The sequence below is a fragment of the Mya arenaria genome, chromosome 10 (assembly GCF_026914265.1).
Source record: "Mya arenaria isolate MELC-2E11 chromosome 10, ASM2691426v1".
NCBI lineage: Eukaryota > Metazoa > Mollusca > Bivalvia > Myida > Myidae > Mya > Mya arenaria.
In genome coordinates this window covers 22479625-22505045 of record NC_069131.1, presented here as the reverse complement: position 1 = coordinate 22505045, position 25421 = coordinate 22479625, and the positions used below count along the sequence as shown (strand labels likewise).

Sequence of the window (25421 nt, the reverse complement as noted above, 5' to 3'; positions counted from 1 at the left end):
ACGGGGTAGGTTCGGGCCAGAAGAGAGACATTAGGAGTGTTAGCGTTGTCTGTTCGAGTCAGAAAAGTGACTTTAAGAGTGTTTGGGTTGTCTTGTAATATAGACGGGGTAGGTTCGGGCCAGAAGAGAGATATTAGGAGTGTAAGCGTTGTCTGTTCGAGTCAGAAAAGTGATTTTAAGAGTGTTTTGGTTGTCTTGTAATATAGACGGGGTATGTTCGGGCCAGAAGAGAGACATTAGGAGTGTAAGCGTTGTCTGTTCGAGTCAGCAAAGTGATTTTAAGACTATTTGGGTTATCTTGTAGTATAGACGGGGTATGTTCGGGCCAGAAGAGAGACACTAGGAGTGTAAGCGTTGTCTGTTCGAGTCAGCAAAGTGATTTTAAGAGTGTTTGGGTTCTCTTGTGGTAAAGACGGGTCAGTTGAGAGACAAAAATTGGAAATGAAACTACCCTGTTGAGCTCTGAGGTGTATTTAGAAGGATTTATAGGTTCGAGGCCGCCAACTTTGTAGTTACCAAGTGATTTACCGGCACAGAGAAGCAATGCTTACTTCAGATGATCTTCCTTTTATATTATATATTATTCTTAGCTTAACCCTCGATACCATTTTGGTCATTTTTTAATTTTTCAAATTCATGTTACGCACACACCTAAATCCGGAACGCTGGCTACGTCCCTGAATGTGAATGCTTTATATGACTGATTGTTTTCAAATATTAAAGCTACAATCTTCGTTTGCAACTTGCAATACATGTTTATAAGGAAAATTGTAATTCCACACAATAGGGGGATATTCTCGTACTAATTTCCGCATAATTGCTTTTTTGTTTATGACTTTTGAAACTTAAGTCTTTGGGTCGGTAGATTTGGAATATCTATATGACTTAATTATACAGATAGTCATGACCTCCTTGTTATTGCTTTATGCTGGGGAATCGAGTTCCGAAAGAGAGTATTAAGGTATACATCTTTTATAGCAGCGAACAAAAGTAGCTTATTTAATTTTCCTTCTTTTGCAAAAATGAGTCATTTGCAATGAGAATATCACAAGCAAGCTTCATTTTACACTTTAAATACAAGTCAATCCACTGTTTGCTAGGCAAGGTGACTGACAATTAGCATGCGTAATATCGCGCATACACTTGTACCCTGCGCGAAAAATGCCTATATACCTATTTGCAAAAAATGTATTTGTTATAGTGTAACTTGATCTAAGAAGCTTAGATTCTTTTTGTGGGAAAGAAGGGTTCGCCCATAATGTTTTTCCGAAAACAAATTTAAACAAAATTACTGTTAAAATGTGTTACACACGAATAATGTATGACCTCAGATGTATCCGAGTTTACGTTTATCACCTTATTATGACATTGACATTATCCGAAAAGATGCAAGCAGTCTAGTGGTATATAAAATTGGTGGTGAAAGTAGTCTAGTTGTATGTTAGGTGGGTGTTCAAACAAGAATAGAGACAATTAGACGGTGAGAGTGTTCAAGTGGTATAAAAGATGAGTGGTCGACACTGAAGAGAGACATTTTAAGGTTGAGAGCGGTCAAGCGGTATAGGAAGTGTGTGGGCGAGCCAGAGAAGAGACATTTAGAGGATGAGAGTGGTCAAGCGCTAAAGAAGGTGTCTGGTCGAGCCAGAGGATGAGAGCGGTCTAGTGGAATGGAAGTTGTGTGATCAAAGCAGAGGAGAGACATTACGAGAATGCGCGTTCGGGTATGACGAGAGATATTAAGGTGGTAAAAGTGGTAACGTTAAATACAACTTGTGATTTCGAGTCCATAGAGTGATATTTAGATCGTTTGAGTGGTCTCATGATGAATAAGGTGTATGTTCAAGCCAGAAGAGAGACATGAAGGGTATACATGTTTGGTCCAATGGTATAGAATACGTGTGTTCGGACAAAATCAGTGTTTTAAAGCAAGAAGACCTTTGTGGAGGTCTAGAGTTATACAAGTTGTGTGTTCTAGCTAGAAGAGATACATATAGATTGTGAGTGTGGTTTAGTGGTATACAAGTTGTGTGCTCGAGCTAGAAGATATACATATAGATTGTGAGCGTGGTTTAGTGGTATACAAGTAGTGTGTTCGGGTTAGAAGAGATACATTGAGATTGTGAGCATGGTTTAGTGGTATACAAGTTGTGTGACAGAGCTAGAAGAGATACATTGAGATTGTAGTCGTGGTAAAGTGGTGAACAAGTTGTGTGTTCGAGCTAGAAGAAATACATTGAGATTGTGAGCATGATTTAGTGGTATACAAGTTGTGTGACAGAGCTAGAAGAGATACATTGAGATCTTGAGCGTGGTTTATTGGTATACAAGTTGTGTGTTCGTGCTAGAAGAGATACATTGAGATTGTGAGCGTGGTTTAGTCTTATACAAGTTGTGTGTTCGAGCTAGAAGAGATACATTGAGATTGTAGTCGTGGTAAAGTGGTGAACAAGTTGTGTGTTCGAGCTAGAAGAAATACATTGAGATTGTGGTCGTGGTTAAGTGGTATACAAGTTGTGTGACCGAGCTAGAAGAGATACATTGAGATTGTGGTCGTGGTTAAGTGGTATACAAGTTGTGTGACCGAGCTAGAAGAGATACATTGAGATTGTGAGCGTGGTTTAGTGGTGAACAAGTTGTGTGTTCGAGCAAGAAAAGATACATTGAGATCTTGAGCGTGGTTTAGTGGTGTTAACGTTGTGTGTTCGATCATGAAGAGTAGCATTTAGGGGGTGATAGTTATCTAGTAGTATAGAAGTTGTTTTTGCGACTTGAAGATGGACATTAGGAGCGTGGTATTGGTCTGATTTAAAATATTTTGTGTGTTGACGCCAGAAGAGAGACGATAATAGGAAGCGACCCAAATAATGACATTAAGGGCTTGGGAGTGGTTTAGTGTTTAAGAAGTTGTGTGTTCGAGGCAAAAGATATATATATATAATTATATATATATATTATTTAAAGCGTAAGAGTGCGCTGGTGGTATCGAAAGTGTGTGTTAAAGCGAGAGAAGTTAGATATTAACAGTGTAAGAGTGGCCTAATGGTATCGAAATTGCGTGTTCGAGCCAGAAGAGCGATATTAACAGTGTGAGAGTGGTCTAGTGTATCCAAGTTGTTTGTGTTGAGCCAGAAGAGCGATATTAACAGTGTGAGAGTGGTCTAGTGGTATCGAAAGTGTGTGTAAGTCGAAATTGTGTGTTTGAGTCAGAAGAGAGATATTAACAATATTTGAGTGGTATAGTGATATCGAAGTAGTGTGTTAAGAGCCAGAAGAGCGATATCAACAGTGTAAAAGTTGTCTAGTGGTATTGACATTGTGTGTTCGAACCAGAAGAAAGATGTTAACAGTATTATAGTTGTCTAGTGTTATCGACGTTGTATATTCGAGACAGAAAAGAGATATTATTGTTGGTGTAGTGGTAAAGAAAGTGTATGTTAGAGACAGAAGAGGTATTTGTTAAGTGTTAGAGTTGTTTAGAAGTATCGAAGTTGTATATTCGACCCAGAAGAGAGATATTTATAGTGTTGTTGTGGTGTAGTGGTATAGAGACAGATGAGGTATTCGAAGTTGTGTGTTCGAACCAGAAGGGTGATATTAACACTGTTAGAGTTATATAGTGGTATAGAAATTGTGTGTTTGAGCCAGCATAGAGTCATTAAGTGCGTGATAGTTGTGTAGCGGTTTAATACTGTCCGATCCAGAAGAGAGATATTTAGCGGGTGAAAGTAATCTAGTGGTACAAAAGTTGTGTAGAAGTACTGCACTTATGACAAAGCAGAATAAGAGTTATAGTTATACAGCTATTGCACATTTGGCAATGATTTCATTAAAAAGCTCGACAATTGAGGCAGTACCTTCTTATTCAGTACTGAAATATCATTTGGCACAGATTAGACCTAACTCTTTCCTACAGTTCAGTGTCATCTTTACAACATAGCTTCCATTTACAAATCAGTCGATTGAGATTCTGATATACATTCCATAAATATACGTTTGTTTATCACGCTTACTTTAAATGTGCAATGCAATTACGCCTGTTCTTTATAAAACGGCTGTCTAAAATTCACTTTTGCCATTTACAAAACATATGACGATCTGGTATATATTTGTACATGACCTGTGAATGTTCGGATTTAACTGCATACGAAAGACTTCATACCTATATAAAACAAATCCTAAGTTTTCAATGATATATACTAATCAATACCACACAGCATGATAGTGTGTTTGTGTAAGATCCCGTTAATTTAGCACTGAGATCAAGTTTAATGTTATTTTATAACTTTATCTGTTAAATACAAAATTGAATAACATTTTTTGTATTTTCGCCTTTCGTTCATTTTACAATTGTTCCTAAACATTAAATTGCTGCGCTTTTACGATATCTATTCCATCATCATGTAATTAAGACTGCAAAAATCTTATAGCGATGGAATATCAGCTTAGATACACCCTGTTTCCATTTCATAATATCTTAATATAACTTGATAAGGCTCGGCTCACTTATTCCTTTTTTCTATATTTTTCGTAATATTGCTTTCATTATAAGGCGCTTTAAGACGTAATCTTTATCATACTCATATTAACCAATTTTCATTTATTAATTTAAGTATGTATTTCAGATAATTGAAATAAGCTACTTAAGCCTATTAAGCGTAAGAAGTATGCAGTAAGTTTGGCTTTTGCATTTGATCATATCTAAAACATTTTTCGTTATGACCTAGAACATGCCAAAATACATCCACAGGCATCATGATAGGTATATTTGTATCATATTCCCAAACTTGATGTATTACAGTACATTTTAGCACCTTTAAGTGCAGACGCACTTGTTAGTACTAGTTAAAAAGGCATTGCGTGTGAAGAAATAATATAACGCATGTCATTCCTTCTTCCCCCCTTATTTTATTGCATTATTTGCATTTATACGTGGAATTTGGTAATATATACTGTATATATAAAGGAATGTATTAAAACGCATTTTATGACAAAAAGTTTCTTATTTAAGGAAGATGTAAAGCTAAAAAAATCGTTTTTATATTTTGCAATACGCTTATTAAAGGTAAACTACCATATATATGTATGGGTATTTCTGCATGAATGACGCATCAGCTCTTTTGTTCGGGTTGAAATATTAGCTCAAGGCTGCGTGTTATATAAATCTCCGTTTCTGTTTAAAACAATTTATTTTGAAGACGATCTTGCCAGCTATGGAACCGGAGCCGGGAGCCTTTTGTAAAAGGGTAAGTCAATTTACATTTTCAGTTATGTTGTTGATTGAACATTGATTGAGCATGTAGGAATGGTTTGTCGAATGTTCATTTATTGTTTAAGAAATAACAACATAAATAATATTTTCATTCGTCAGGAAGTAATGCGATTGATAAATTATTACAAAACGCGCAAGGGATTGTGATGTTATTGCTTTTTTCAGTGTTGCGCTCTGTTTAATAAGCGCGACGCCATTCAACATTATACAATCATATGTTGTAGTACATATTTCTTAAACAACTGAGTTTTAATTTTAGTTAACAATTGTTGAAACTGTAAATATGATGATGGATCGCAATGTTTCGATGGCCAATTGTATTTCATCTATTAATGAAGCTCGTGTAATGCCAATACATTCAGAAATTAAATGCCAATACATTGGTCTGATAGAAAATAAAGTTATGCAAATTGAAAAAAAAACATATCGAGTTTGATTTTGTTTTAAAGATGCACTCTAACAGATCGAACGTTCTAACAACTTTTTTTTATTTTTTGTCTTGGAACGAGCAAATATTTGCAAAAACCTATGGAAACCAATTATATAGAACTGCTGACAAAAAATAAGATCACAGATTTGTGTATCTAAGTATAGAAATGATGTTAATGCATTTTTCTTAAACCGTTAGTATAAATTATTTTTTGAACGTAAATATGAAAGACAACGATCTGATTTTATACATGCCATTGGTTTGAAGACGTTTACCCAAAATTTGCTCTTTCCGAGACAAAAAAATATTTACAAAAAGTTGTAAAAATGGTATATCGGTGAGAGTGCAGCTTATAATATCAAATTAATATAATATATACGTGTGTATGTGTGTGTGTGTGTGTGTGTGTGTGCGTGTGCGTGTGCGTGTGCGTGTGTGTGTGTGTGTGTTGAGGGTGCATGCAAGATTGCGTGCGTGCGTACGATCGTAACACCCAGTCGTACTCCACCTCCGGCACCACGCCACCCCCAAATCGTGCACGTGCACTTTGTATGTAAAGTTTGAATGTGGTAGAAAGTATGCCTTCATTAGTAGGTGAGATGCAACCATTATGTTATTGCTTATCACTAACAAACTCCTCAATCACTGGCCCACTTATCACTTATGAACCCCTCCCCAACTACTCGGATACACTTATCATTAACAAACTCCTCCCTTACTCCCCTTACCCACTTATCACGAACACCCCCCTACCCACTCCCCTGACTCTCCTTCCACTTCAGAAATCGTACAAGCGCACTCTCTGCGGGTCAATATTTAAATACATTACTCACGAGAGTCACCATTTATGAAATATAAGATGACAAAACGCGCAAGGGATTGTGATGTAATTGCTTTTTTCAGTGTTGCGCTCTGTTTAATAAGCGCGACGCCATTCAACATTATACAATCATATGTTGTCGTACATATTTCTTAAACAACTGAGTTTTAATTTTAGTTAACAATTGTTTAAACTTTAAATATGATGATGGATCGCAATGTTTCGAAGGCCAATTGTATTTCATCTATTAATGAAGCTCGTGTAATGCCAATACATTCAGAAATTAAATGCCAATACATTGGTCTGATAGAAAATAAAGTTATGCAACTTGAAAAAAAACATATCGAGTTTGATTTTGTTTTAAAGATGCACTCTCACAGATCGAACGTTTTAACAACTTTTTTTATTTTTTGTCTTGGAACGAGCAAATATTTGCAAAAACCCATGGAAACCAATTATATAGGACTGCTGACAAAAAATAAGATCACAGATTTGTGTATCTAAGCATAGAAATGATGTTAATGCATTTTTCTTAAACCGTTAGTATAACATTAATTTTTGAACGTAAATATGAAAGACAACGATCTGATTTTATACATGTCATTGGTTTGAATACGTTTACCCAAATATTTGCTCTTTCCGAGACAAAAAATAAATAAAAAATGTAAAAATGGTATATCTGTGAGAGTGCAGCTTATAATATCAAATTTATATAATATATACGTGTGTATGTGTGTGTGTGTGTGTGTGTGTGTTGAGGGTGCATGCATGATTGCGTGCGTGCGTACGACCGTAACACCCAGTCGTACTCCACCTCCGGCACCACCAAATCGTGCACGTGCACTTTGTATGTCAAGTGTCAATGTCGTAAAAAATATGCCTTTACTAGTAGGTGAGATACAATCATTATGTTATTGCTTATCCCTAACAAACTCCTCAACTACTGACCCACTTATCACTTATGAACCCCTCCCCACTCCTCGGGCACACTTATCACTAACAAACCCTCCCTTACTTCCCTGACCCACTTATCACGGAGACCCCCTACCCACTCCCCTCATCCACTTATCACTAACAAACCCCTCCCCTACTACCCTGATCCACTAATCATGAACTCCCCCTCCACCCACTCCACAGACTCTCCTTCCTCTTAAGAAATCGTACAAGCGCACTCTGCGGGTCAATATGTAAGTACATTATTCACGAGAGTCACCTTTATCCGAAGTGTTATTTGGGGTGGGCCAAAATATTTTGTTTCTATGATAGAACAAATACGTCCTTTGTTTCGCCATCTATTTAGGCCCCCTCTTACGGGAAATAACCGGCACTAAACCAGCCCCTGTAGCCATACAAAAAGTAGGTCGTAACATGCAACATTTGGTTTATTCTCATGGCTCGAACGAAATAAGGGTAGTGACATTTTTTAAAAAGATATCTATACATTTCATGAAAAATGAGATTATCCAGGTAATACATCTTTTATATGAGAGATTAAAACTAGCTATTCTGTGGTTATTTCTTGCACAAGATGGGGTTGAATTTAATCATTTGGTAGTTCACAAGTTTCTAAACAAGTAGGCTGATGACTACCGTTCAAGTAACCGCCGATCACTGTACCCTGCTCACAAAATGATACCGGTAAAATTATATTTGTTATTGTGTAATATAATCATAGAGTCGAAAAGAATGACAAAACATTCGTGATATTGAGAAGCGAAAAGAAAATGCCCTCGCAAGTAATTTCTGTGTGAAATTTAAATAGCAAATTATTCTTATGACGTTTTTTTCTGGTACCAAGCTGTCTATAAACTATTATTTTGGGAGCATTCTGTGTTAAATTTTACTAATACAATTATACCACTTTTTATAGCATGTACCCCTACAGCTCCCCTAAGTGCGTCTTTAATTACTCCAGGAGTTACTTGTAGGGTATCCACAAGTTTACCAATGAGTTTAGAGCACTTTTAATGAAAATAAGAGCGTCAGCACAAATCATTTTCAAGGACATTTTGGTTGCAAGGGCAACACAGTATCCCTTTTGAGGAGGATTTGTTAAATGATTCACACTCTGCATCTTAGCATCATTTAACGTCACTTAACAAGATATTTATTAAAGTCACGGTTAGTACCACATCTATATATCAACATACTTATGGTAATAGTGATCTTCTTATATTACAGCAGTTATTTTGGTTCAAACCAGAGTAAGTCCTGGACATTATCGAATCTTATTAATATTCTCCTAGTGTTCCATGTTCCGAAATTTTAATCCTGGTGAACCTTTTTTTTTCAAAATCACATTTAAGCATTTTGTTAAAAGTCGAAAATAATATGTATAGCATAAATCAATATAATGCAGATTTACTATTCATATTCTAATATAAAATTTAATCAAATATGTTTTTGTTTTTTGTTTCCTTAGTATCTCTTTTACTGATGTGCTTCATTTAATTTTGAATAGCCGTTTTCCATAACATCACGTGATGTGAACATTGTAGCTGCAGAGTTTGTTTGCCTGTGTACCCTCTGTAAAGCGTGACTTAGCATTTATGAAATATAAGATGACAAGGCGAAAAGTCTGACGATGAGACACCATGCACAATCATATTGTTATTTTTGAAATATGATACACGGGATGTCTTTAACATTTCCTAATCTAATAACAAGGAAATTAAATATTCTGTTTTTTTCTGTCTTTGAACGACAAGGGTGCAACTGTATACAAATACGAGTATTATGTGTCTACTTATACTTAAGGATGACATATCTCTTTTGGCACGTCCGCCTTTCTGTCCGTCCGTCTGTTTGTCTGTCTGTATGACTCTTTGTCTGTCTGTCTGTCCGTCCGTCCGTCCGTCCGTCTTTCTGTCTGTCTGTTGTCTGTCTGTTTGTCTGTCTGTGTCTGTCTGTCTGTCTGTCTTTCTGTCCGTCCGTCCGTCTGTCTGTCTGTCCGTCCGTCTCTCTGTCTCTCTGTTAATATTTAGCAGTTTGTGTGGGTGTGCACCTCGGGTTTCCCAGATAGTGAAGAGCTCGGGCCATTGACTTAGTTAAAATGATAGCGCCTCAATATTGTGTCGCGCTTATCTACGAATGTTTATGAGCCAGTGTGACCAAACATTCCATGAATCTTAACCTTCATGAATAATGGTGTAACGGAGTCTTTGTGCGTTTCTTCGCGAAATAACTACAGAGTTATGACCATTGACTTAGTTAAAATAATGCTGCATCAATCTTGTGTCGCGCTTAACTCAAAATGTATGTAAGCCAGTGTCACAAAACATCACACGATTGTTAACCAACATGTACAGTGGTGTAACTGAGGCTGTATGCGTTGCTTGGCCAAATAATTGCAGAGATATGACCTAGGCAGAAGAGGTCGATAAAACATATCATGTTGTGTCATGCATATATCCAAAACATTGCATAGCCAGAGAAATAAAACTTTATTGGGGCGTGAATCAGCTTGGGAATTTCTGCACCTGGCGGTTTGCGTGTGTCTTCTTATTTATAAAGTATCGATATCAAAGTGCGTTATGCTATCCAAATACGGTTAAAATTCCACATAATCACACGCGTACTTGTTCATCTCACTTACATTCATTCCCTACTAATAATAGGCTTAGTCATCACCTTTCCCCGGCCTCCCTTTGGCTTGAGAATTTCAGGCTCAAAAATAGTGTGTTTTTAATTCTCATACTTGTTAAATAAGGCGTTAGTATTTGGTTTAAAGAATTCTGGTTAAGCATTTGGTATGCATGGAGGATAGACCCGCTTGTACTGTTTTTGTAATTGATAAAAAATTTCGATGATTTTTTAATATTTCTTCTATGGTTTTTTTTTTTTTTCAATGGATCTATATTAAATGCATTTAAAGTATGTAGTTATTGAAAATCGTGCTTTGTTGCAATGGAAACACTCTCTAAATTTTGAATTTGTAATAAACAGAGCAAATCCAAAGGTCTTTCGCAAAACGAACATTCTTTTAGTACTTGGACTCTGTAAGGACCCTGACACTATTTTACACCCTTTTATGACCAATGATTAGACGTTAATTATTAGGCACGTTTGCATTACGTGGTAGGAGGAAAACATGTATCAAGGACCATCGTCATAATCATTGTTTTAAATATTTCACTTAAAATCAAATAACTCGTTTCGGTAAGAAGTTAAGATTATTTTATCACCATATCCTATTATTTTTTCAGACTTTAATGTCGTTTCCATATCACTTTAAAGACATTTTTATTTTTTGTTCGTATGAAACCGATCGTTACGATACATTATAATATTTATCACGGCAAGCGCAATTTTGCAAATACATATAAGATTTATTATGACCGCTTTTGTGGAATGATATATATATATTTAGAAAATTTGGTTACTTTGCCAAAGGTCAAAAGTATGTGTGCATTCCACAATGTCATGTTTAAATGTTATACGATACTAGTCACGTGCAAGACAATGATGTTTGGTAAATGTTATTTTTAGAAAATTCGGTGGAGGTCAGCAGGATTGTTGCATGCTACAATGTAATGGTTAAATGCAAACCACAGTGGTATGCTTAAATGCGATACGAAACCAGGCACATGCATTAATCATTTCAAAAGACCATGACGTTGGGTAATGGGATCTATGTACTTAAAAGGACAAAACTGGCCTTTTCAACGACCGGGTATTCAAATTCATATTAGGATCACAAAAGGTTCTCACGCATCTGTTTTGGTTCGTATTTCCAAATATTTTTCCTAAAAGCACAACTATTCAGAGCTTATAATGTGATTTCTTTAAAGTGACACTCTTATTAAAACTTAATACATGCACATGTATAAGAAACATACATTTTGATTGATTAACCTTTAACTACTTACTAAATAATTGCATTTATGGAAAATATTAATTACTGATAACAAGATTGTGACCGTGTATTAAATAGCTAAAAACGCAAAAAATATTAAATGATTGGTGGATTTTAAAAGATTTACTGTGGTTTACTATCGTTTTATAAGATAGAAATACCGAGTTTTCTGCACCTTTCTTTCAAATTAAACTCGGTATCCTTCATAAGAATCATTGTTTTCGACATGTATTAATCCTTTTTGGTATGTTCAAACAATTGTGATATATCTTATTTTGGAGTAAGAGTGCATCTTTAATACAAAAGTATATTTTTTTTAATTAGTTTCTTAAAAAGTCTACAAATTTGCCTAAATAATAAGCGTTTGATTTAATTTCGCTATGTTCGTACTTCGTTTTACTGTCATTTACTTAGAAGCATTTTGGGTCAAAACCTCTTGTTTTTAATTAAAACTGTCGCAAAAATATCGTATGTTTAAGGCAAAAATGCTGCGAACGGCCCTTGATCTAATGATTACATACCAAAAATATGACCAATTTGATCATATGATAGTTTTTCTGAAATTGCATTTTCAAAAAGAAGAACACGTTTTGAATTTGGAGAGATGATACGAGGACATTAACAATAAAATTCCTTTTCATGAGCTGAATATATTTGATTTCAATGAGAGTTCAAGCGAACATTGTAGACTTTAGTAGAATAATAGACACGGAAGAATCCGCAACCTTTGGGTTACATCAGGTGTGTTATTTTACAAAGGGGGGTGTCACGGTGCCAGGACTCTATATTAGGGTCAGTTGTGATAACAACTGTTTTTAAGGTAAATGTTTTTTGGAAGAGACATTTGTTTGCTATGTTTTAATGAATAGATTAATTAATTTATCGTAATGTGTTCTTAAAAAATAGCCTTAATAAAAGTCATGTGGAAAACAGTCATTTTTGGAGTTGGAACCCTTGTCGTTATATAAGGGAGGTCACATTTTTTGGGGGTCTGGACCTAGTTTTGGTCACAACTGACCCTAATATAGAGTCCTGGCGCCCTTTGGTATTCAATATTAACTTAGGTATATCTTATAATCATACATCATTGACCTTTATTGATTATATTGGTCGTTTATTAAAAACAAGTAATCCGATAAGCTACATCGTTCTAAGAAGATCCATTTAAGACTTAAATTGAATATCAGCCCTGCTTTAGGGTCGAATAAAATGCTGCGTCAACATGCACATTGGCTCACAGAGAGCGCATTTGCGCATGACTACGTATGTCAGTATTTTAAGCATGAAGATTGCCCTTCAAGAGTACTTGCCACATTGTTTTTTTCTGTAATATGTTTAGGAACATTTCTCATGTGTATTTGGTATATGTTGCCCAATACAATTGATTACGGACTAGTTTTATTCAATATATTTGAAAAATTGGCAATGGTACGCACAGTGTATACACAAGTAAAGTATCAGAATACCATTTTGAAAGTCCTTTTCGAAAGAGAACAAATTATCAATTCCTCAGATTATGAGAGATGTATATGTAATATTGTTTAGGGACTAGTTCACGTTTTTTTGTGTGATGAGGCGAAAACATTGATATCATGTTAAGGATTAAAATTCGACATGTTGCATTTTATTGGTGTATGGTATGCAATGGGGCTGTTCAAAATGGGTGGAGTTGAATTTTAATACTTATATTTACTTTTATTTAAATCTACATTTCTGCTAAAATAAATTAATTGTCGTGGTGTATTAAACCGCAAAAACCCGGGCGTTATCGGTAGAAAACGTGCATTATTCAGTAAATTCACGTGCCGTTAATGCCCGGTTTTTTTGTTTTACATATGCGCTATCAGGGCCCTTATCATAACAATGAAGGCTGAGCGACCTGGTTTCTGGCAAGCTGATGTGTTTACTAAATAGTTTTTTTTCTGCAGTTGTTTTGTCTATTAAAAGCACTAAATTATTTCTAAAACGACTAACTCCTCCGAACTTCAGTTATTTCTGTCGATTTTATTCAGAACATATGACTTATATGGACATGATTGCAATGAAAAAAGAAATTTCAAATATGTTTTTCTCTGATACTGAAGATTCTGAACATTTTATCAAGAATATGTTTACAAAATTTTCAGGCTTAAATTAGTTATCAAAACAAATAATGGTTAAAGTAAGACTGTATAGGTAATTAATTGATTACCCGATAGGTATTGTGTGTAAATAATCCAATTAATCCAGTCAATTTTCGAAAAAAACAACACTTTCAAAACGAATTAACACTGCAAAAATGGCGTCGAAACAAAATGCAGCTGCCGAGTTATGTTGCGGCCCGAATCGAGCTTAATGTAAAACTTTTTCAATGACATAACTCATGACGTCATACAAGCACCCGTTATAGAGGTTATTTTGAACTTACTGTTTTTGCATTTTCGTGACATTTAACAGCCTTTTTAAACACAAACGTTTTTCACCTGTTTCATCTATCATGATATCATCTACATTAAAATCAAGCAAATTATCGTTGCTTTTCTTGTTTTAACTGCTTTACTGCAGATTACAGTTTTGCATGTCGCCAATAAATTTACTAGGATTTCATTAAAAAAAATAGTTTCGTAGTAAATATGCCCCGCCCATTAGTATTATTGCGTCCAATGACAGGACAGAAGTATCGAAAAAACGCACGCGAGTTCGATGGGAAATGCCATTGCACTTTATACAGATATAATATGAAATTGATAAACAACAACCATCGTTGTGTAGGAATGAAGTGTAAATGTAAATATTAAGATGTGAACACTCTTCTTGTTTCAATGATTAAACACTAACAAGCTTGCAACGTATTGTTACTTATCTATACTAACTATATATACCTTTATTATTGATACTTATCGTAAGTTATTCTTTTAAAAATTGATTTATTATTTGATAATGATTAATAATTCTTTTATTAATATGAGTATCCACGGGAATTTATTTGGTGTCTGTTCATAAAATTAAATTAAATAACTCAATTTACACAGTTAAAAAGAGTCATTATAAACATAAAGTATGTGAGCAGATCTCTTTTAAGCTGCACACTCTCACAGGTTGAACTTTTAGACCACTTTGTTAGTTTTTTGTCTTGGAACTGGCCAATTTGTGCGAAAATGCCTGGCAACTATTGATATAAAATGCTGACAAAAATCAGATCAGAATTGATGATTTATGCATTTTTCTTAAACCATTAGCAACGGTTTAAGCCACAAAACAAGTGTCGAACGGAAATATGAAAATCTACGATCTTATCTTTTGTCAGCAGTCTTGTATCACTGACGTGCCGATAATCACGCAACATTTGCTAATTCCAAGACAAAAAAAGAAAAAAAGTTGTCAAAACGGTAAATCTGTGAGAGTGCAGCTTTAAAGCCGCACGCTAACAGATTGACAGTTTTGACATATATTTATTTTTACTTTGAGTAAGCAAATTTTGCGTGAACGTCAGGAAACCATTGATTCAAGACTGCTGACAGAATATCAGATCGAAGTTTTTCATATTAACGTTAGATGTTATATAGATAAAAGCGTTAATATAACGCTTTAAGAAAAATGAAATTTTCTACATTTTTCTTATTTTTTGAGATCTGATGTACTGTGAGTTATGTTATATAACTGCATTAAAGGCATTGATACCAATATTAACTGATTCTGAGACAAAAGCTTAAATATCAAAATATTTATCTGTGAGAGTTTAGCTTAATGACAAAACTCCAAGTTGTGCTGTTTAGATTTTTAAATTTGAAATACACTGATTCTCAAAGTAATTAAATAGTGCATATTTTAACAAAAGAAAACTGTCTTACTAGTTTATTGTATTTTGATGTTTACGACTTAAACTTCTAATTCAGGAATTATGTAAGCGTATTATTTTAGTACAAAAACACGGTCATTCATTAATGCTTTCATGGAAAGAAATTGAATACAACGCGGCACTTTGCAAGGCGTTCAAGGCCGGTCGGTTGGTAAAACTAGGTTACCAGAACGCGTGTATGACACCATGTGATATTGAGTGCTATATGATACCTTGCACCTGAATGATGCCACATTGACTTACAGTAACTTTACATGATAAGGTAAATTATATATACTCAAACGAGAACGACTACAAAAACAACATCAACACTTCATTAAAATACAACTTATATTTAAAGCCAATGCAATTGCAGATAGGCAATCATTAAGTACTAAACTGAGGTATTAAGAATTTCACCTTTCGCGGGTGTTTAAAGGTCCGCCTACTGCCAAACATCCGATACACACTCTGTGCGTCAGATTTTGCGTTTTCAATGTATCATCCAATAAGGTTGAATTTGTAGACAGATGACGTAAGATGACCTGAATTATATTTTTAATGAATCAGAAGGGCTCTTTCGCTACGCTCACTCTGCCTTTAATTTATTGTTTGTATGCTATGTTTTTGACCAAGTGGCCTTTACGTACCAATAAGGCAGGTGACTTGCCTTGACTAGAAGTAAGAAAACACATGGGATAATATTTGGAATAAAGTATATTGGACAGCAATGAAAATCAATTGAGTACATTTCTTTTTTAGCAATTCCGTTAATTTATTTGTGCTGTCTTGATACTTCCTGGATTCTTAACCATGGCTAATGCATGCATATGTTAGGTTTGAACAACGCATGTATTGTATTCAGATCACTACTAAATACATTAGTTATCCGGGGTGTGTGCTTTGCGCGTAAGGGTTCTCATACATGTTCCAGGGAAATGGAGAGGAGGTGCAGTTGTGTCGATCAAACACACATGCAATGGGTGTATGCGGGTTATGGGGCACACACGCTCGCATCAGGGTTATGGGGTATGCGGGTAACGGGACACTAACATATGTTTCAGTGGTGAAAGGGCAGGGTGGTTTGCGGCTATGTCTATCACTCACACGTGCATCAGGGCAATGGGGGTAAGCGGGTTATGGGACACTCACATATGTTTCAGTGGTGAAAGGGCAGGGTGGGTTGCGGGTATGTCTATCACTCACACGTGCATAAGGGCAATGGGGGTATGCGGGTTATTGGAACACTCACATATGTTTCAGTGGTGAAGGGGCAGGGTTGGTTGCGGGTATGTCTATCACGCACACGTTCATCAGGTCAAGTGGGGTATGCGGGTTATTGGCCACACACATATGTTTCAGTGGTGAAAGGGCAGGTGCAGGTATGTCTATCAATCACACGTGCATCAGAGCAATTGGGGTATGCGGGTTATTGGGCACTCACATATGTTTCAGTGGAGAAATGGTGGTCAAATATAGTGCAGCGGCGATGTGGTACTAACATATGGGGATAAAGGTGTATGTATGTATAGGGGCAATTAAACATGTACCAATGTGTTTTTGGTGGCGGTAGTAAGGGTACCAACACATGTATTAGTGCGGGGGGGGGGGGGGGTGGATACTAAATCACACATCGATCAGCAATAATGTTTTAACCTTCATCTGAGAATTTGAAAATAAGCAGCTTTAATGTAATGTCAGATTGAAATGAATGTTCTTGTTGTAAAATAAACAATATGTTAACATTCTTGTTCTTATTTTACAGCTTCACATTGGCGGAAACAGAATCACGGAAACGTCGACACAGACCCTCGCTAGCACAATCAAATTTGATCTTTGAAGTTTTATTTCACGGTTTTACGTCAAAATGTTTAACTAATTTAGCAAAAGAAATTCAAAATATTGAACATTCGAACAAAGTTTTAACTTTTAAATAATTGTTTTATTGAACATTTTACATTGTAAGGAATGGTCCAATAGTTCCAAAACTACGTTACAAAAAAAATAAGTGCAAAAGCAAAGTCATCATGGGAAATTGTTTGAAATCATGCCAAGTATCCGCAAATGATCACCAAGCGCAGTTAGAGACCAATACAAATGTGTTAGGAACCGACGTTGATGGTAGGTTAAATAATTAAAGTAGTTGATATGATAAATCCATTATGGTAACGTTTTCTGATGCTTCAGCACCCACCAGTAGGTACATGCAAATCGTTATATTAACTGCTCTGTTTGCATAGACAAGTGTCAAAATTTGAACCTTTTTTACTTTATAACTATCAAACGTCAACATATTAACATATCAGGATTTGTCTTAACTCATTGTTTATATATTAATATATTAAGATATGTCATCACTAGACTTAATTGCCACATTAACTGAATATGAAATACATCTTCAAATAAACCTCTCCTATGTTAGTTTTAGCATAAACTTATTTAATTGTACAACGAATGTGAAACAAATTATTGCAACTTATATTTATCACTCTACTAGGCACGATATTGTGCGAGAGTGTGGTCTTGTGTTTTGGGGGAAACCGGAGTACCCGGAGGATACTCACTTGTCCGACTTGGGGACCACAAACCAAACCGCTCAGGCCGGGAATAGACACTAACCATTGCGCAAATTACATCATTTTAATTTTTGTATAATCATGCATACACATTTTACGCTCTAAACAAATGCACGTTTCACATTTTAATTATACTTAAAGACTTAACGAATGATACCAAACGCTGTTAAAGAAAAATACAATAGTGTGTGTTGCAGCCATTAACGATGCTGGGGGTCGAGACAAACAGGGTATTAGTGAGGATGCAGAAGTATACAAGCAAGACATTGGCGCTCTAGCTGCAAGGGAGAAGGCCGAGATTACACAGCCCCAGCAGCAGCAGCAGCAGCAGGATGAAGCCATCATAGCGGGTAGGTTAAATGTTTACTGTACGGAAAACAATGTATTCTGATATTTTAACGTTTTCAATAATTTCCGCACCCACCAGTAGGGCATAGAGATCTTTATTTGAATTCAACTGGAAAAAGAGGAAAGGTCAAAGAACCTTTTTGGTTTTGAACTTTTATTTGTAAAAATGTCGATTTTTCAGGATTTGTCTACAAACATTGTTTGCTTATTGAAACCAATAGACATTAAGTGCAATTTTAACTGAATATGAAATTCATCTGCCAATGAACCTCTTATATATGAACTATATTATGTTATAGACATTTTAAAAACAATATGATAACTCAGTTTACTTTCTAAACGTATGTAACTTTCACATATGAACTATCCTTAAAGACTCAACGAACAAACAGCTAGCGCAGTTCGAGAAAACGACAGAAATGTGTGTAACGGTCATTGAAGATGCTGCGGTTCGAGGAATAGAACGTATTGATGATGGCACAGACGCACACATGCGAGACCTTGACAAACACGCTACTAAGAAGATGGCCGAGATATCACAGTCCCAGCAGCAGGTTGATGATGGCTTCAGAAAGGGTGAGTTCAATTTTACAGAATTTAACGTTTTCCAATGATTTCTGTACCATATAGTAGAACATATACTTCTAAATACGAATTCCGAAGTTAACATAGAAAATGTTTGAGCCGTTTTGTTATTACTTTCAATCGAAGATAAATCTACATTGCAGGATGTGTATACCAATATCATTATTTAAATTTTTGAAAAGGTAATCATTACACATCGAGTGCAATTTTAAAAGAAACATCACTTGTACTGGTATACGTAGCTACATGTGCGGATAAAACTTGCAGTTGAGTTTTAAACTCAGAATGACTTCGGGATTTTTATAAACTTGTACAAGTATGCTCACAAATATGGCATAAATAGCTTTCCTCGTGCTATCGTAAACGTAGTTTTAAACTTGAATAGGCCACATTTCTGCATGACGTGTTTTAAAAAAAAATCCACACAGACACGTAGCCATGTAGGCAGTGTTTCGCATCCTCTGTGTATCTGATGATCTTTTTGATATTTGCATTCTTGTATTCAAAACCCATCATCACAACAACCACCATTTTGAATAAACAAGTTCAAGAAGTGGTGGTTTATCATTCGTATCTTTTGGTCTCGTCATAGAGTATATTCACATGCTAAGTGTCATATTTGTTCAAGTTGTGTTGTGTGTAAATCATAAACATCTCATTGTAACGAAGCACAACAAATCACAAGATAACAAACGTAAACGAACACGATTAAATTAACATAAAAATGCATACTTTTATTTATAGATTTCCTTTCTTAACGGTAACCAAATACAAATAAATGCCCCCCGTTCCCCACTTAATTCCTACTGTCATACTGTATACCGTCTCTTATTATACCTTTGTTCTCTTTGAAAACGTTTCAAATATGAAGAACGCCATGCAGGCCACACATTTTGTAAAACTTACGCAAACAGTGAAACAAACACGGAAAATATGAAAAGGTTGAGCCTTCCTACTTTAGTTAGTGGAAACGAACATTTCAGTAACTTACTTTTAACGTCTTAACGCTTTGATGAGTCTGCATTTCAATTCATGAAAATAGGCTTAGTATTCCATAATAGTGCACAATGAGTGAATTGGCACTTCTTCGCGACGGAAGCTTATTATGTGTTGCCACTTCAACATTGATATAAAGTGAGGTTATTCGCCAACCATCTAAATGTGGTCGTTTTCATAACTACATCAACAATAGTATTTTGCCTTGAACAAATACACTTAATGGTATATATGAACGTTTTCTTGGTAAATAGCCGTTTAATTATTGTTATCGCACGTTTGAGAACATGAGTGAACGTTCTCACAATCAGTGATAAAAAGTGCTGAACATTGGTCTAGTTTATTACTTGCGATTAACATTCAGAATAAAATTTCAACATGCGTTTTGTTGTGTCAATTTATCTTTGGTTCCTATTATTTGTGATCATGTGATGTCTCCGCGCGCACACTCAAATCGTCGTTTAAATATCTATACGATATCGATTGTGGAATATGACCATATTATTTTGTGTATTACAGACCTGAAAAAAATTCTACTTCAACACCATTTGAACAGCAACTCTACACTTTTTCCGGGACCGTTCTTTCATGGCTCAGTGAGCCTAGAATATTTCTACGTTCCTCCTAGGCTTTCGGAGGTATTGAACAAAATGAACAGAGAGAAGAACGGACCAGAAGAAGAGGAGACACGACCTATTACATCCCTGGAACAGCTACTGACACCTGATGATACAACGAATCAATTAACAATCATAACCGCGAATGCTGGTGTTGGTAAATCATCGTTTTGTAAGTTTGTATCTGTTTTGTGGTGCGCATTACATGGCCAAAAAACGGATACAATCAGCAAGTTTGCCAAAAGTTTTGACATTCAATTCGATTCTTTGAAAAATATACCCTATTTACTCTACATTCCATTGAGAGATATTCCAACAGGCCGAACCCATTCTATTGAAGACATTATTTTTGCTCATTTGGAAATTGTGATAGGATACCAGGACGATGACCGAAAAAACCTGGAAAGAATATTTATGGACGAACGATGTTTGGTTATTTTAGATGGAATGGACGAATCTTCCTTATCAACTCTGAAATCACCAAAGGCAAAACGGAAGTACAGCATATTGATAACATGCCGCCCATGGAAACTGGCAGAAACAGAATTGCCGAAATACAAGCATGTATGTATTGACGATCTCAACAACATTGCACGAAACAAGCTTTTTAAACACCTGAATACAATTTTAAACACATTTTATCGGACCACGTTTAACGTTGAAGATTTTTTTGCCACTTTAGAGACTCAAAACCTACAGTCACTTTCCTGCAACACACACGTTGGTCTGCAACTGTACTGCCTCTGGCAGGACAGAAATATGGACGTCGAAAAAAGCAAAATGAATGTGACGCTAGGACCTACAAGATCACACATTTATGCAGACGTATTGGAAATGATGTTCAATCCTAAAATACACGAAAGAAAAGAAACCCAAGAACGTACACAAACACCCGCTCTCAAACAAAAGGCTCTTCCTACATGTTTTGATGGACGTAAGCGGTGTAAAGCAAAATCCTATTTGATATACGAAATAGGAAAGATTGCTTTTAAAATGTTGGTTAACTCGAGCATTCATTTTGATGAGGCAACCATGGACTTGTTACAAGAAGAGCAGTTTCTTTTAGATTCAGGACTGATTTTAGCCGATAGGTCACAGAAGTGCAGTACTAAAAACAAGGTGTACCGATTTCTGCATAAAACCTACCAGGAAATGTTAGCAGCAATATATATGTCGTCACTGAACACCGAGAGTGAAGACTGGCTTGCGTTTGAAAACACATTCGATACGGTGTCTTCACCGGACATACTGGCCTTCCTGTGCGTGATGAACTACGAGCAAGGCTTGCGATGTTCGGAATTGTTCGGTGACATGCAGCGAGAGTTTTGCAGAGAAGGTACATTGTATGCCAATGAGATCATCGAGTACCAAGACGCCGTGCAGTTGGCGTACACCGAATGTGTTAACAATGGAGTCTCGAATCCGCAACTTACCCTTAGACATGCATGCGTTTCAGCGTTTCGTCCCCAATTGCTTCACAGCGTCAGCGAACTTAAGTCGTGTTATATTAAATGTTCAGAAGAAATCTCTGTTACAACAAGCTTACTAGGCATCGAACAACTTAACTTATTAGCTATATCAAATGAAAAAGATTACGGAACTGATCGACAAACTATCCCAACACAATTTCTTAAAACGTTAACAGTCCTATGTATATACGATTTGAATATAGACAATGATAACTTGAACCTGGCCTCCTGTGATCTTAAAATCTTGATTCTACAGAATCTTAGGCTCAAGCGAGTGACCATCGCACCGGCCCTGTTAGAGAATTTCTGGGTCTCCATCAAAAATGAAATACGGGATAACACACCGCCTATGGAAGTGTCATTCGCACACGGCGCACAGTTTTCAAACAAATTACGAAAGCTCAGTCTGGACAACGTAACCTTAAACGAAACACTAAATATACAACAGTGTGACAAGCTACAACAATTGCGATTGGACACATTAACATTCCCTGATGAATTCCACTTGGACCTGTCATCCAACACGAGCCTCACACAGATTATCCTGCAAAACCTCCGCCTCAAGCATGCGACTATCGCACCGGCCCTGTTAGAGAAGTTCTGGGTCGCCATTAAAAATAAAATATGGGATAACACACCGCCTATGGAAGTGTCATTCGCACACGACCCACAGTTTTCAAACAAATTACGAAAGCTCAGTCTGGACAACGTAACCTTAAACGAAACACTAAATATACAACAGTGTGACAAGCTACAACTATTGCAATTGGACACATTAACATTCCCTGATGAATTCCACTTGGACCTGTCATCCTACACGAGCCTCACACAGATTATCCTGCAAAACCTCCGCCTCAAGCATGCGACTATCGCACCGGCCCTGCTAGAAGTGTTCTTGGTCTACATGAAGAAGGACATGGTAGAGATGATATCGCCTTTGGAGGTGACATTCGCACACGGCAAACAGTTTACATCAAAACTTCGAAAACTCAGCTTGTTGAACGTTTCTTTTAATGAAACGCTTTTTCTACAGCAATGTGATAAACTACAACTTTTGCGATTGGACGAAATATTAACATTTAATGGCGACTTTCATCTTGACCGTTCATCTATCACAGTCTTCACTGAGGTAACACTACAAACCTCCCATATCAAAAATGTGATCATTACCCCGGCACAGCTTGAGTTGTAGTACTTCATCAATAACTACAACTGCAATTCAACATATTTACGTTACCTGGTATCTTCCACCTTGACCTGACTTTGATCACGTATCTCACTTTCTACAGTTAATCTATAGGACCTCCGCCTCACAGATTTGGCCATCGAAAGCTAAATCTGAACAGCATGACAACTACCCGCGTTCTTCTTACAACACTACAAAAATATGAGGATTTCGTCACATCATACTCTTTTAGCCAATGCAATTGCAGATAGGCAATATTTAAGTGCTAGGTTTAATCATGAAGAAATTCAACTTTCGCGGTTGTCTTGTATTGGCAATTTGTCAGCCTATGAGATTGTATTGTAAGTCATTCAGATGACCTGAAGTAAAAAAAAATGATAAAGAAGGACTTGTTTGCTACGCTTATTCTACCCATTCTAAATCATTAAGATTTCACTTCATGTCATCTAACTATCACATAGATCGACGATTCAATCAATAAGTACGCCACGTAATACGCCGATTAATACAAAAGTTGACTCATTTGAAAATAAGTTCAAATATAATTTCAACAATTGTGTCATACTGATTTTGAAAATGACCAATATCTAAATAGATGATAAATTTATTTTGAACACGTAAACACATTTTCAGGTCCGTTTTACCTGATTTGTTTAGAAAGCAACTGATCCACATTGGTGTTTCAATCACAATATGCCATGGTGTTTGCTCCAAAGCTAAATATTCTTCAATATCATTGACTTTCCGGTGTCCATGTATATATGATCACGTATGATTTATTGTCAATGATCTAGGGTTATGTATATCCCCATGTATACATGAACTCGTTTGATTTATTGTCAATGATCTAGAATCGTGTATTTCGCCATGTATATATGAAAACGTATTATTTCCAGTCAATGATCTAGGATCGTGTAGTTCTCCATGTATATATGAATACGTATTGTTTCCAGTCAATGATCTAGGACCGTGTAGTTCGCAATGTATATATGAATATGTATTGTTTCCTGTCAATGATCAAGCATCGTGTAGTTCGCCATGTATACATGAATACGTATTGTTTCCAGTCAATGATCTAGGATAGTGTAGTTCGCCATGTATATATGAATACTTATTGTTTCCAGTCAATGATCTAGGACCGTGAAGTTCTTAATGTATATATGAATACGTATTGTTTCCTGTCAGTGATCTGGGATCGTGAAGTTCGCCATGTATAAATGAATACGTATTGTTTCCTGTCAGTGATCTGGGATCGTGTAGTTCTCCATGTATAAATGAATACGTATTGTTTCCTGTCAGTGATCTGGGATCGTGAAGTTCGCCATAGTTTTTGACCCGTTTCAATGTAAATATTCATGTTGATTTTTGAACTGAAATACATTTTTGTTCCGTTTCAGTTAAATGTTATGATTGTAATATATTGCACATAAGTGTTAATGTTTTATATTTAAGCTATGTGTGTTCTAATTACAGTTACCGTACATGGTAATAAACATGATCGTATTAAATGTTTATGTATAATTTGAATTCTTATATAAATTCAATGAACTAAAAATGTTTAAATCTGTTTTCGCATTTAATGAATTTAAAATACATGATCTGAAATAAAGTTTTAAAATAACGGTTGTTTCGTTGCTTGCAGGAATCAATAAAGTGCGTTTGAAATGCAAACAGATGAAAAACAAATAAAAACAACAACAACAAAAATGGTTATACGGACTACGGCTTATTTACACAAAGAAATTCTAATGAAAACTGTATCACTGATTTCCTCACACTGTGATCAGCATTCATCTGTTTGCATTACAATTGTTACGACAATATTCCCATACTGAGTGCCAAAAGCATTCGCGCAAAATTCTCTCTGAATTATAAATGTTTAAACCTGTTTTTGCATTAAATGAAGTTAAAATACATTATCTGAAATAAAGTTATTAAATAACGGTTGTTTCGTTGCTTGCAGTAATCAATGAAGTGCGTTTGAAATGCAAACAGATGGGGAAAAAAATGGTTTTACGGACTACGCTTTAATTTACATTAAGAACTTTTACGGAAGACTTTATCACTGATTTCTTGTCAGTGATAAGCATTTATCTGTTTGCATTACAATTGTTACGACAATATTTCCATACTGAGTACCAAAAGCAATCGCACAAAATGTTTGTGTGGAAGACTGGAACCTATTTAAATAAGAAAGACTGAAAAACAAGAGATGTCACAAAAACGTGTCACATGTCCCTTTTTTGGGCCTTGTCAGGTAATTTGCAATAAGGCCTTAACAAATTGAATCAATGATTCACGTAAGGGTTCATTTTATAAGGCAGGAAAAAGTGCCATATATTTATTTTGCAATCATGTATATTAAATATATGCCAAAATATAATGACATGTGCATGTATGCAATATACGTATATATAAATGTCCATGATCGAATATCGAACAAAAAAAAACCG

At 35.8% G+C, this 25421-nt stretch overlaps 1 protein-coding gene across 2 annotated transcripts; it reads left to right on the top strand.

Annotated features, from left to right (window-relative positions):
- The first annotated feature begins 5144 nt into the window (after positions 1 to 5144).
- On the top strand, positions 5145 to 24875 carry LOC128206763 (uncharacterized). 2 transcript variants are annotated; one of them, XM_052909448.1, is made up of 5 exons: positions 5145 to 5243; positions 16957 to 17312; positions 17953 to 18117; positions 18491 to 18691; positions 20216 to 24875. In XM_052909448.1, exons 2-5 carry the CDS (start codon positions 17219 to 17221, stop codon positions 22972 to 22974), a joined length of 3219 nt encoding a protein of 1072 aa, XP_052765408.1. In that variant the 5' UTR covers positions 5145 to 5243; positions 16957 to 17218; the 3' UTR covers positions 22975 to 24875. The 2 variants fall into 2 exon arrangements, with proteins under 2 accessions (XP_052765408.1, XP_052765410.1); XM_052909450.1 differs by lacking the exon at positions 5145 to 5243 and having other exon boundaries at positions 16800 to 17312; positions 17965 to 18117.
- The last annotated feature ends 546 nt before the right edge of the window (positions 24876 to 25421 follow it).

Bases quoted from the DNA above. Each gene is read 5' to 3' on its own strand.
- LOC128206763 (XM_052909448.1), top strand. From the start codon at position 17,219: ATGGGAAATTGTTTGAAATCATGCCAAGTATCCGCAAATGATCACCAA. The intron at 17,313-17,952 runs GTAGGTTAAATA...AAAATACAATAG, and splicing joins GTTAGGAACCGACGTTGATG to TGTGTGTTGCAGCCATTAAC. The intron at 18,692-20,215 runs GTGAGTTCAATT...TGTGTATTACAG, and splicing joins TGATGATGGCTTCAGAAAGG to ACCTGAAAAAAATTCTACTT.